At 31.7% G+C, this 12,221-nt stretch overlaps 1 protein-coding gene across 1 annotated transcript in view; it reads left to right on the plus strand.

The window, feature by feature from the left end:
- The window catches only part of LOC115887866 (potassium channel subfamily T member 2), a 314,018-nt gene that overhangs the window by 64,487 nt on the left and 237,310 nt on the right, over nucleotides 1-12,221 (plus strand). Inside the window, exon 2 of the mRNA XM_030907381.1 lies at nucleotides 11,519-11,598. Within this exon, the coding sequence (XP_030763241.1) occupies nucleotides 11,519-11,598 (80 nt within the window). The remainder of the gene's footprint in view (nucleotides 1-11,518; nucleotides 11,599-12,221) is intronic.

Consider the following 12,221-nt stretch of genomic DNA (forward strand, 5'->3'; position numbering starts at 1 on the left):
AAAAATTAAGTGTAGCATATCATTGTACTCAGGAGAGCGAGTTCTTTCAAAATCTGAAATAAAAAATGCAGGTCCGTATTTAAAAAAATTAAGTTGGCCTCTGTATCTCACAAATTATCAGCTGATTTGAAAATCTAAAAATACTATCAGATAGCCCTAATAAAGTGGCTATAAATATGTGCTATTATTTTTTTGATTTTCTAAAAAGTATCGACAGGAAAAAATAAAATTGATTTTCAAAAATATCATTTTTTTTCAAAAAACTCAGCAATCTTTGAAATTTTTAAAACTTTTTTGATTGCATCTTGGTAAACATCCCAAAGCGGCAACTTTGCCCCAATTTAACCATGTTCGTATCTATTACGGTTACCCAGTTACCAATGCTCGTACCTCGAATTTGTAGCACCCAGGGTAGGTGTAATACCGAGTGGTCAACAAAGAATGGGCGCCGGCTGTATATCAGAAACTACTTATCGTATAGCTTTGGGAAACAAATTGTAATAAGTAAATTGGCCAAGATAAATCGCTCGAAATTATTTTCAAGTTCGAAAAATGTCCGCTAGGGGCTGCTTTTGTGATGGTCAATCAGAAACCAGGGTTTTTCTCAAAAATATGCAGGTGAAGAGGTATTTTAAATATTACTATTGTAATCATCAAGAAATTTATAATATCTTTTGTTTTAGAGTATTTTGCTCTATCTCATAAAATAAAGTGGTGAGAGAAGGTTAAACTTGCTTTTATGAAAATAAGGGTAACTCTGGTTAGGATTAGCCAATTTTAACAAATTAGGGCTCGTTTAAAAGAGCTTTTCTTCCTTAATAATCTCCAGTATAAATTTTGTTTCTCTTCACCTGCATATTTTTTAGAAAAACCCTGGTTTCTGATTGGCCATCACAAAAGCGCCCCCTAGCCGACGTTTTTCGAACTTTGGTCTTACTTATTGGTCACTTAGATTTACTTATTGCAATTTTTTTCCCAAAGCTATACGATAAGTATTTTCTGAGATACAGCCGGCGTCCATTCTTAGTTGGCCACCCGGTACATCTCGACAACTGTAGTATTCTTGGAATGAGAATTTTATGGTAAATCCACTTAGCAAAGATATGTAGCCTTCCATTTAAAAAAACAATTAACTATATTTTGTTAACTTATATTTAAGAAGCTTATAAAATGAATATAAACACATAATATGTACTGGCAATATCATCTGTACCTATACAGGGTGCTACAAATTCGAGGTACTTCGAGCATTGGTATCTCGCAAACCGTAATAGATACGAAGATGGTTAAATTGGGCCAAGTTGCGCCTTGTGCTATCCACCAAGATGCCAATAAAAAAGTTTTAAAAATTTCAAGGATTGCTAATTTTTTTGAAAACTAATTTAATTTTTTCCTGTCGTTACTTTTTAGAAAATCAAAAAAAAAATTGAACATTCTCATAGCCACTTTATTAGGGCTATCTGATATTATTTTTAGATTTTCAAATTAGCTGATAATTTGTGAGATATAATCACAACCAAACCAAACCAACTTATTTTTTTTAAATACGCACCTGCATTTTTTATTTCAGATTTTGAAAGAACTCGATCTCCTGAGTACAATGATATGCCATACTTTATACTTTTTTTTGTTTTGAGTATCTTAACAGCAACAAAACTATTTAATTATTATTTAAAAAAAAATCAAGTCCGACTCTGTTTTTTAAATTATTATTTAATCTGATTATATTCATCGCAACAATATCCAGATCAGCAATTTAAAGATATTATTTTTAACTTTTATTATTGTGAATTTGAAATTCTCAGTTTAAGATCTAATAATTTGGGTAATATTAATCGTAGGTATTATGAATAAATTAACTTCTACAAACTAGTTTCTAATGTTTTACATAGTCTACATGTTCGAAAGGGTTACCACCCTCCCTACCCCCCCCCCGGCACAAATTTATTTTTCGTTCAATTTTATTTATAGCTTTTGAATAGATCTTCTTATACTTTCGAATGCATTCTGTACTCTTTATTGTAACTGCCGAGATGTGTTGATTTCACTTTTTTTGTAAAATCTTGACCTGTCGATATCTCGCCATAGATTTAAAATAAAATATAGACTGAGCATCTCATTCATAAATAGCTGGAAAATGCGGTCGGACAATGTCTTGTTATTGTTTTAGGCTCTAACGAGTGCGTCACGAGCGATAGATAGGTTGTATTCGTCTCTGACGACTCTGACGAGATAAGCAACCCTGTCTTTCGTTTCTCAGTACACCTAAACTCTCCGTATAGCCTGTTTTTTTCTTATTTTAATGAAGCTATAATTCAATTAAAAATATATCGTATTTAAACTTTTTTATATTTTACTAGCGTGTACCAGCGACTTCGTTCGCGTCGAATTAATCATTTATAATGGTGATGATAAAGCAAAGCAAGAATTTCCATTAACATACAAACTGGAGAAAATTTTCTCACATTTATGTCAGCACGAGAAAAAACAATATGGCGATATTATTATATAACTTGGTAATATTTGAGGGGTAGTTTCATCTTGTTGGAATTTGACTTTCGAAAAATCCGTTTGCCAAAAATAAGCTTTTTTTTAAATAAGCTTAAAAATTATTGTAATATTTGAGGGGTGGTTTCACCCTCTTGGAACTGGAATTTCGAAAAATCCCTTCTTATCGAATCTCTACACTCTAGAATCAACCTGTATGCCAAAATTGAGCTTCTTACGTTGAATGGTTTGAGCAGGATCGTGATTAATCAGTATGTTGATTTTCAGTCACTTGATTTTATCACAATAATTTTATATATTAGTATAGAGTATAGATTAACTTTCCCACACTATAAAGTGATATCTTAGGTATGACTGAACAAAGGCTCTATACAATATCTCGAAGTTGGTAAAAATTGTAATAAATTCTTTTAATCATTTTATTAATAAACGCAATGTGTGCATGTAATATTAAAATATAATCTATATAACCCCTAGATATTTGAAGCCAATATTTCGATTTATACATGCACAATTGCATGTTTTACTATTATTACATAAATTACTGCGAATTTGAATTTGATTTCTGCCAGGCTGACTAATTAATGACGAAAAAAAAATTGGCAATATTTTTCGTTTTTTTTACTATTGTTGCGTATTTTGCGTATTTGAATTTAGGAATGTGTATGTACCGATGCATTCTGTTAAGGCCCATCAGTATTCCCAAGTTCTGTGCTATGCCCTGTAGCTGCTTGTGTTGCTGCACCATTGATTCTTCCTGGATTGGTGCCGAAGGGTCGAAAACCACAGTGCGCAAATTCCGATCGACATGTTCGTTCCGAAAGTTGTATCCGCACGTAACCTACCTACTGCGCCAGTTATGTTTTTTTATGAAAGCGTTTCGAAATTGACAGTTTTTGATATTTATTTGAGATTCGAAATGACATTCTTTTAGGCGCTAGTATCTAAAAGTGACACTTTTTTAGGCACTGGTGCCTAAAAGTAAAAAATTAAATGTTAGAAACAATGAAAACATTTACTTATTATAAATCTTAAAGGTACAATTATTTAAATTATTAAGGTGAATACAACAGGCACCCAACTTTTCGTCTCTAAGAGAAATGCAAGTTGTAGGAGTTGGAATAAGTAAATTTCTTGTACTGGCAATGCTGGTAGCTTCAGCTTCTACGTGAACTGCTTTTAATTTCTTATTTGGTGTATCTTTCTGTCCAATGATTTTTTTTGCTATTTCGATTTTCTGTTCAATTTTCTGTTCAACCTCCATGTCGCTTTAAAACTGTTATGTCCGCTCCTGAATATGCCAGCATTGTTGCAGAGCTGCGCCGGAAACAATGACACGCCGGAAACAATGACACGCCGGAAACAACAACAAAACCTAACCAAACCATTGTATTCAATGGCGTTGGAGACTCCAAGAAATTCCGCTATCTTTTTTGGCATACCTCCAATTGTATTGATTCCAACTGGCAGGGTACAGCATTGATTTTTTTGATAAGTCAAGAAAAATCGCTGATGTGTCACATTGAGTGGTCGAAGTTTTCCATACTTACGAAATACATGTAAGAAATTGATACCATCTATTGGCCCCTCAGTAATCGTAAACACTCTTGGAAAATGAGTTTTTGTATTCGAAATCTTCACACTAATAAATGACTGACAATCTTTAATGGCATCTACGGTAAAAAAAGTGATTTCTTCCCTCCTACATGCTCCAAATACTCCAAAGATTAAGACAACTTTAGCTAACAGGAATTCTTTGTCATCGGCTTCTTTCATAAAGCGTTCTATTTCCAGTTTTGTAAATACTTTTGATTTCTTTGCCTGATATCCGGAAGCTTTTCTTTTTAAAAATGCAATAAGGTTTGTAAATTTGCTAATATCTACGTTTCTGTTCAGGTAAATCATGGTGCGGAAAGAGCATCGAATATTTACTCCACAGAGTTGACGGCTTTAAGGTAGTGGATAACTTCAGGAAATAGTCTAGCAATACCTTTTCTGTAAAATTCTCAACAAGTTTTTCTTTGACCCAGGTTTCAAAGTTGTTGTAGGTGGTCTCGTATAAGTTTTTCAACGCATAGCGCAGTTTCAGCACCTTGTTGAATATCCAAAGACACGTCATTATCACTCATTTTTTCACAAAACTTTGTAGGAAATACGGCGGACGTTTGAACCAGACAGAATTTTGTCATTAAACAATGCATAAACAATGCCATAGAAACCGATTACCAGAACATTTTAAAAGATGTTTAAAAATAAATAATAATAATAATAATATCATGAAAATCTCAAATTATCCGCTTTCACAAAAAATCTTGTGTGAAATTCGTTGCGAAAAGAGTTGTGACAATCGTCTCGTTGAACAATTTTCCCGTGCTTAAAACACATTCATTTCGCAACTCGTTACATAAATAGCTATTTTATAATATTTTTAAATAACAAAAGTTTGAGAACAAACTTTTACAGTACAGCTATCAGATGTTAACAGTGGCTAGTTAAAACTATCTAAAACATAATTTGTTTTTTAAGGAAGTTTTTTTAAGAAAATCTGCTGCATTGCAAGTATCCAGATAAATAGTGCACGTGCATACTAAGAGCGGTTATGTGTGAGAAATATTTTACAGGTCATAACTACACCTAGTTATGACCTGAAAATACACATATGAGAGTAAAATATGTTAGATTATATATTTTATCAACCAACGAAGAGATAGTTACTAATTATTGCTGATTGCTATTAATAGTTAATAAATTATTGCACAACTAAAATAAAGAAGCTTGCTAAAATTAAAACACAAAACAATGCTAAAACTTTATAATTCTTGGACGTATTTATTTCTTCACACTTAACGAAAACCATCTAACTGGCTAACCCTGTTACTAACTAAAGAGGTTAAATTTCCACGACTGTTTTGTTTAAGAACAACTCTTCAATGTATCTGTAATGTTTGAATACGCAATTATCAGCTTTGTGTCAATGGAATATTCAAAACATCAAAAAAAATAAGTGAGTGTATTGAAAAAATGTTAATTAACACACCATCACTGTATTATTATACAATAAATGTGTAGTCTCTTATATTTTTTTTAAATTTTATTAAATATTGGACATATCAGCAAAATAAAATACTAATGCACCACAATACACCAAAACACTTTACTTTAAAAAAAAAACAAGGCGCACATTTGCAAGCATGGTCAAGACATGGCCTTGACTATGCTTTCGCGTACAAGCTACCGAGAAAAGAACGTGGTAAGGATCGCGCGAACACTAAAAAAGATTTGATTTAAAGCTAAGAAAAGTATTATAATAAACTTGATACTGTACATTGGGTATTGGGTACCAATATCCTCTGGTTGTGTACTAGGAATTAAATTTTCAAGCATATTTTCATCGATAGATTTGTAGCTTCTGAATAACGGTCTAGGTAAAGCATTAGATAGGTAAAGCAGAGATAGGAGTATTTGGGCCGAAAACTAAATACTCCGAACCAATGGACACCTACTCCAGTATCCTTCAGGCAGAAATTTACGCTATCGAAAGATGCGTACAATTTATCTTAGATAGGAACTATCGAAAACAGGAAAGTGCCATCCTATCCGATAGTCAAGCAGCACTTAATGCGATCAACTCAGTAACCATCAATTCGAAGTTGGTCAAAGAATGCCTAGAGAAGCTCAACAAATTAGGCAAATAAAATAAAGTCCTCCTACTCTGGGTGCCTGCTCAACAAGGGATAGAAGGCAATGAAAAAGCAAATGATCTAGCTAGAAAAGGAGCGAACACTCCACTAACTGGACCAGAACCGTTCTGTTTTCCAAACGGGAACCAACTGAAAGCGGAACTGAAGAATCTGGAAGACTCCATCCGTAACTTGGAATGGGTGTCCTCCAACGGGCTAAGACCATAGACTTAAAATAAAATATAGACTACACTATTTACATCTCAACGCGGACAAACAACCTTTTTTGTACACATGTTTACTTCTGGGTACAGTCGATCGAGCCTTCCTCATCCAGCCTATGTTGTCACGTCTTTAATATTATCAATATTTTTTTTCTTGTTATACACATATATTGAGATATTAATACTACAGTTTAATAAAGTAGGTTTTAAAATTCCATAGATGTATTAAATAGTCCTTATACTACTAAATTATAAGTCGGATACTGTTTAATAAGGATAAGTTCTTTACAATATGACAACACCGATTAGAGGCGAGGGAGCCTATTCATTCATTTATTACCTTGTAGTACGTATCGCACGTGTGCGGTAAAGCTTTGTTGCCGCTATCTCCCCGGCTGTATTAACGCATTTTCTTAGCTTGTAATCCTTAAGTGTTTATTTTATTGACTTTTTCTATTCAAAAACTATAAAATATGGTTCGCCAGTGCCAAATTTGCAAGAAATTTGACTTAAATAATCCATTTAAGTATTGAAACGACTTTTGACCGGTAGGCAACTCTCAATTTACCCATTGGGAGTCAGTGGCGTTGTTGTAGAAAGGCGCTTATTTAGATAATATTTTAGTAAAATGTAAAATCTGAATTTTTTCTTTTACATTACATTATTTACTTACTTACATTGTAACAAAATCATAATTATAACCCTGTTAATAATTAATAATGTTTTTATTAAAAATATATTCCGGTTTATTCTAAAATTATCTTCAGAATCTAAAATAACATACAAGAATTTTAAAATGATATTACATTATGAAACAATATTTTTTAATATACCGGGTCGTCTCAAAAGTGGCTCACCCTTATAACTTTTTTTTATTTTTTCAGATAAAAAAACAGATTTGTATGTTAGTAGGTATATGACATAAATTAGGATTTATTGACGTATTCAATTGTTTTTTGGTCTCTTCCTGTTTCACCGAAATGATTACATCTTTTGATTTTTAAAGGCACCCTCGGTATATTGCTACTTTATTCGATAAAAAATGACACTCTGAATAGAATGACATATCATATGTCAACTTTTGACATTGTCGCTTAAAAACATATCCTATTTTAAATTTCAATCCAGTTTTTTCAATCCACTAAGTTTTAATCAAGGAGCCTTGGAAAAATAGTTTTGATCGTCTAATAGGTTTCGTGTCTTGTCTAGGCCGGTTAAAAGATGTACAAATCGTATTTTAATCATACATATGTCAATTTTTTCAAATGGAACAAGGGTGACTCATTAGCATATTTGGAAAAAGCATTTTTTTTATGAATATATTGATACCACACACTTGGTATTTCGAGACAGATTGTCGTTATGAACCGCGTGTTACAATTACAATTAAACCATATGCGAAAATGTCAAAAGTTGACATATGGTATGTCATTCTATTCAGAGTGTCATTTTCTATCGAATAAAGTAGAAATATACCGAGGGTGCCGTTTAAAAATTAAAAGTTATAGTCATTTCCGGTGAAACAAGAAGTGACCAAAAACAATTGAATGCGTCAATCAATCCTAATTTATTTCATATACTAACATACTAAATCTTGTTTTTTTATTTGAAAATATAAAAAAATTATGGGGATGAGCCACTTTTGAGACGCACCCGGTATAATAAAGACAGTACCGAGTTAAATAAATGTAGTTTTTATTTATCCACTTCCTATCACCTTCCTTGCTTTAATGGAACAGATATTATGTTTTCTCTAATTTACATAATAAAACATCACTTAGCCAGAAAAAAAATTACAACAATCATTTTTTTTTTCTCTCCCTGTCGCCGATTCTATTATATCTGTGGAATAGATCCTGTTTTGATTAATATTAGGGCTGGTAAATGTTTGACTAAAATTAATAATTTATTATTAATTTCAAAAATTACCTAATTTCGATTATAAAATTTCTTCTATAACGTGTATTTTATTATTTTTATCCTTTTTGGACTCTAAATTGTTTTTTCTAAACTTTTGTTTAAAAAACCTGTCCTAAATCTTAATAAAATATAAAAAAGTTTAAATACGATATATTTTTAATTTAATTATAGCTTCATTAAAATAAAAAAATTACCCGGCTATGATACGGAGAGTTCAGGTGTACTTGAGAAACGAAAGACAGTGTTGTGTTTCTCGGCAGAGTCGTCAGGGAACGACCGTTACGACAGAGACAACCTATCTATCGCTCGTGTCGCACTCGTTATAACCTAAAACAATAACAAAACAATAACAAGACAGTGTCTGACCGCATGTTCCAGCTATTTATGAATGAGATGCTCAGTCTATATTTTATTTTAAGTCTATGGCTAAGACACTCGAAAAAGTTCCTCAGAACTTACGACCGAGAAAAATCAAAGGTTTTCCTTGATTTAAGTAAAAACAATCTTCGGATTGTCACGGGGTTTCTAACAGGACACTGTCTCCTCAACGAACACCTCAGTAGGCTGAAACTGAGAAACAACGGCGAATGCAGATTTTGTGGGGAAAATGGGGAAACACCAAAATACCTTATCACTGAGTGCGCCGAGACGACGACCATTCGTGCCATGAACCTTGGTACGTCTGATGTCGAGGATGGAGAGCTGGCCTCTGTGGAGCCGTCTCAGACACTGGCTTTTGTTAAAGCCCTTAGACTGTATGATGAGTTATAACTCGTTATAACTCAAGAAAGGGGAACACACAATAGATCTATAAGGTCGCGGTGATTAACTCCCCTCCTAAACATTCTACATTCTACAAAGCATTTAGATCATTTGCTAGCTCAGAATTAAAATTATTAGAGTTAAGCAACTCGTATTTTCATTGGAGGACATTGTCATGTTTATTTCAAACCACTATTCAACGAGAATATTCCTATAGTTTAACAAAATGACTGTAAACCACTCTATACAGGGTTGTTCACCACATACGACACGGAAGATTGTAGCTAAACGATTAGATTTTTACAAATTGTAAGTTTTGGGTTCGTTGAAGAACTATTAGATCTACAATTTAAAAATATTTTTACAAGTTACAGAGTGTCCCAAATAAATAAAAAATATCAAAGTTGTATTTTTTTAAATGGAACACCCTGTATATTATTTTGATTAGGGTTTATTATACTTAAACCTTACCGTTTTTGAAATATTTTCAATTTTGTGAAATTGCAGTATAAATTTTAAGGCTTCATTTCTCCGAGGGTATCAAAGTTTTTAATACTAAATATTTACTGAAGTTTATTTATTGATCAGTTATTGTGTTGCTGTAATAAAAATTTTACTACCTTATACAGAGTATATTTATTTTAAATAATTATTAGCTTTAAACCGCAATAACTTGTTTAATTTAAATGGAACGCCCTGTATATTTTGAGAGAATCAGATGCACAATTTAATTGTCTATCAAATTGTATTATACCATTTTTTACCTATCTCTTCAATCTTCCGTAGAAAATGCATTTTCTTGTAATTTAGAACTCATTTATCAATATACCCATGGAATACTGATATTTTAGATTATTTTTAAAGATGTACCAAATTTTTAAAGAGCACAGATACTAATATTGTCAATAAAGTTCGTTTATTTTATTAAAAAATAAAAAAAACTATTTAAATATTTGTTAAAGAGGTCCAATTAATATGATTCCAGTATTCAAACTACATTAATTGACTGTTTGCGTTGATTAATAATAATTGCTCCAAATACTAAAAAACTGAATTATTTATGTGTATTAGACAGTGTGGTAAAAAAACACCTTAAAAATGATATTTCATTTTTTGACAAATGCTACAGAGACGTTCATTTTCATAACTTATTATTATATTGATTGCTGATTCAAATCCACATTTATTTAGAATAATTTATTAACGAACACAATTAAGTATGTAATTAATTAGTATTTGGGCGGAAATACCGGTGGTATATTTAATTAATGGTAGACTCTTTTATAAAGATTTAAATAGTTTTCTTTTTGCATACAAATGGGCTAGTAATATCATCGTTTTACTAAAAACGATAATATTACTAGCCTGTACATTTTGTACATTTGTTGTTTTAAAAACAATCTAAAAGGCCAATATTCCACGGGTAAATGCATTTTCTACGAAAACTTGAAGGGATAGGTAAAAAGTGATATAATACAATTGGATAGACAATTAAATGGTGCATCTGATTCTCATAAAATATACAGGGTATTCCATTTAAATTAAACAAGTTATTACCGTTTAAAGCTAGTAATTATTTAAAATAGATTTTTAGACACTCTGTATAAGGTAGTATAGTTTTTATTATTGCAACACAATAACTGGTCAATAAATAAACTTCAGTAAATATTTAGTATTAAAAACTTTGATACCCTCGGAGAAATGAAGCCTTAAAATTTATACTGCAATTTTCCAAAATTGAAAATATTTCAAGAACGGTAATGTTTAAGTGTAATAAACCTTAATCAAATTTACATTTATTTTAATCGTAGAAACTAAAAATTCAATAATATAGAGGGTGTTCCATTTAAAAAAATACAACTTTGATATTTTTTATTTATTTGGGACACTCTGTATCTTGTAAAAATATTTTGAAATTGTAGCTCTAATAGTCCTTCAACAAACCCAAAACTTACAATTTGTAAAAATCTAATCGTTTAGCTACAATACTCAGTGTCGTATGTGGTGAACAACCCTGTATATATATGAATTATTGGTTAGGTTCAAAATTTTTATCTCCTTAAATAAATTTAAGTGTTAAAATTATCAGGCATTTGCATAAAAGCGTGTATTTTGGGTGGTATTCCATAAAATTTGCAGGGTTTTGAGGGAACAGAAAATGCACAGATTACAAAAATAAATTGAAAATAATGTTTATATTAAAACAGCATTATAATATGTGACTTACAGCATTATACGTCTTTAAAAACTTTTGAAAGAAAAATATGTTTTATCCAGAATTTTGGGAAATAAAAGATATTTTAACGCTAACTATCAAAATACTGAAGTTTTCGTCACACTAATCACCTTCGAAAATTTTAGAAAGTAGTTAATTCAATTGCAGAAAGCTTTCAAACTGATATTAACAGTTTTGTTTTGTTTCAGGGTCCGAGTAGAGTATTACGTCAATGAAAATACTTTTAAGGAACGACTACAACTATATTTTATTAAGAATCAAAGATCGAGTAAGTATATTAAATTAAATTATTACGAGGTAAAATTATTCATTTAACGTTCAAACTGGATAATTACATTATTATTAAGCTTTATATTAAAGTCAAATCAGGTTTGATTTCCAGTAATGTTTTTTAATAATCCTGCTCTCGTGAATATACATTTAGTTTACTAAACAATTTGATTGCTTCCTTTTTTTTACTGCCATTACTCGCTGACGAGTATTCGACACGCATCAGAAGATGGTAACGCAAGGCCTTTTCTGTCATGAGGTTTTCTGTGACTGAAAAGCCCGATACGTGATGTTGATCTCTCTTCCGCACTCCGGACATTCAAAAATCTCATTACTTTGTTGCCTCTTTTCTTTTTGATTGTCTTTATTAACTGAATTTACAATTCTCCTCCACTGCGTTCTATTGTGCGCTGCTTCCTCCCACTGATGCTGCATACTTATCCCCTTTAAGTTTTCATGAAAAGCATGCTCGTATCTTTTGAGTTGTCCACCCGGTTTCCTCTTACCCTCTACAAATTCACCGTAAAGAAGAGATTTCGGTAGGCGGTTTTCTTACATCCTGCATACGTGGCCAGCCCATCTTAAGCGAGATTTAGTAATCATGACTTCAGCGCTGTCGCA

This window comes from Sitophilus oryzae, unplaced genomic scaffold (assembly GCF_002938485.1).
Source record: "Sitophilus oryzae breed Bouriz unplaced genomic scaffold, Soryzae_2.0 scaffold_649_pilon_pilon, whole genome shotgun sequence".
Classification (NCBI taxonomy): domain Eukaryota; kingdom Metazoa; phylum Arthropoda; class Insecta; order Coleoptera; family Curculionidae; genus Sitophilus; species Sitophilus oryzae.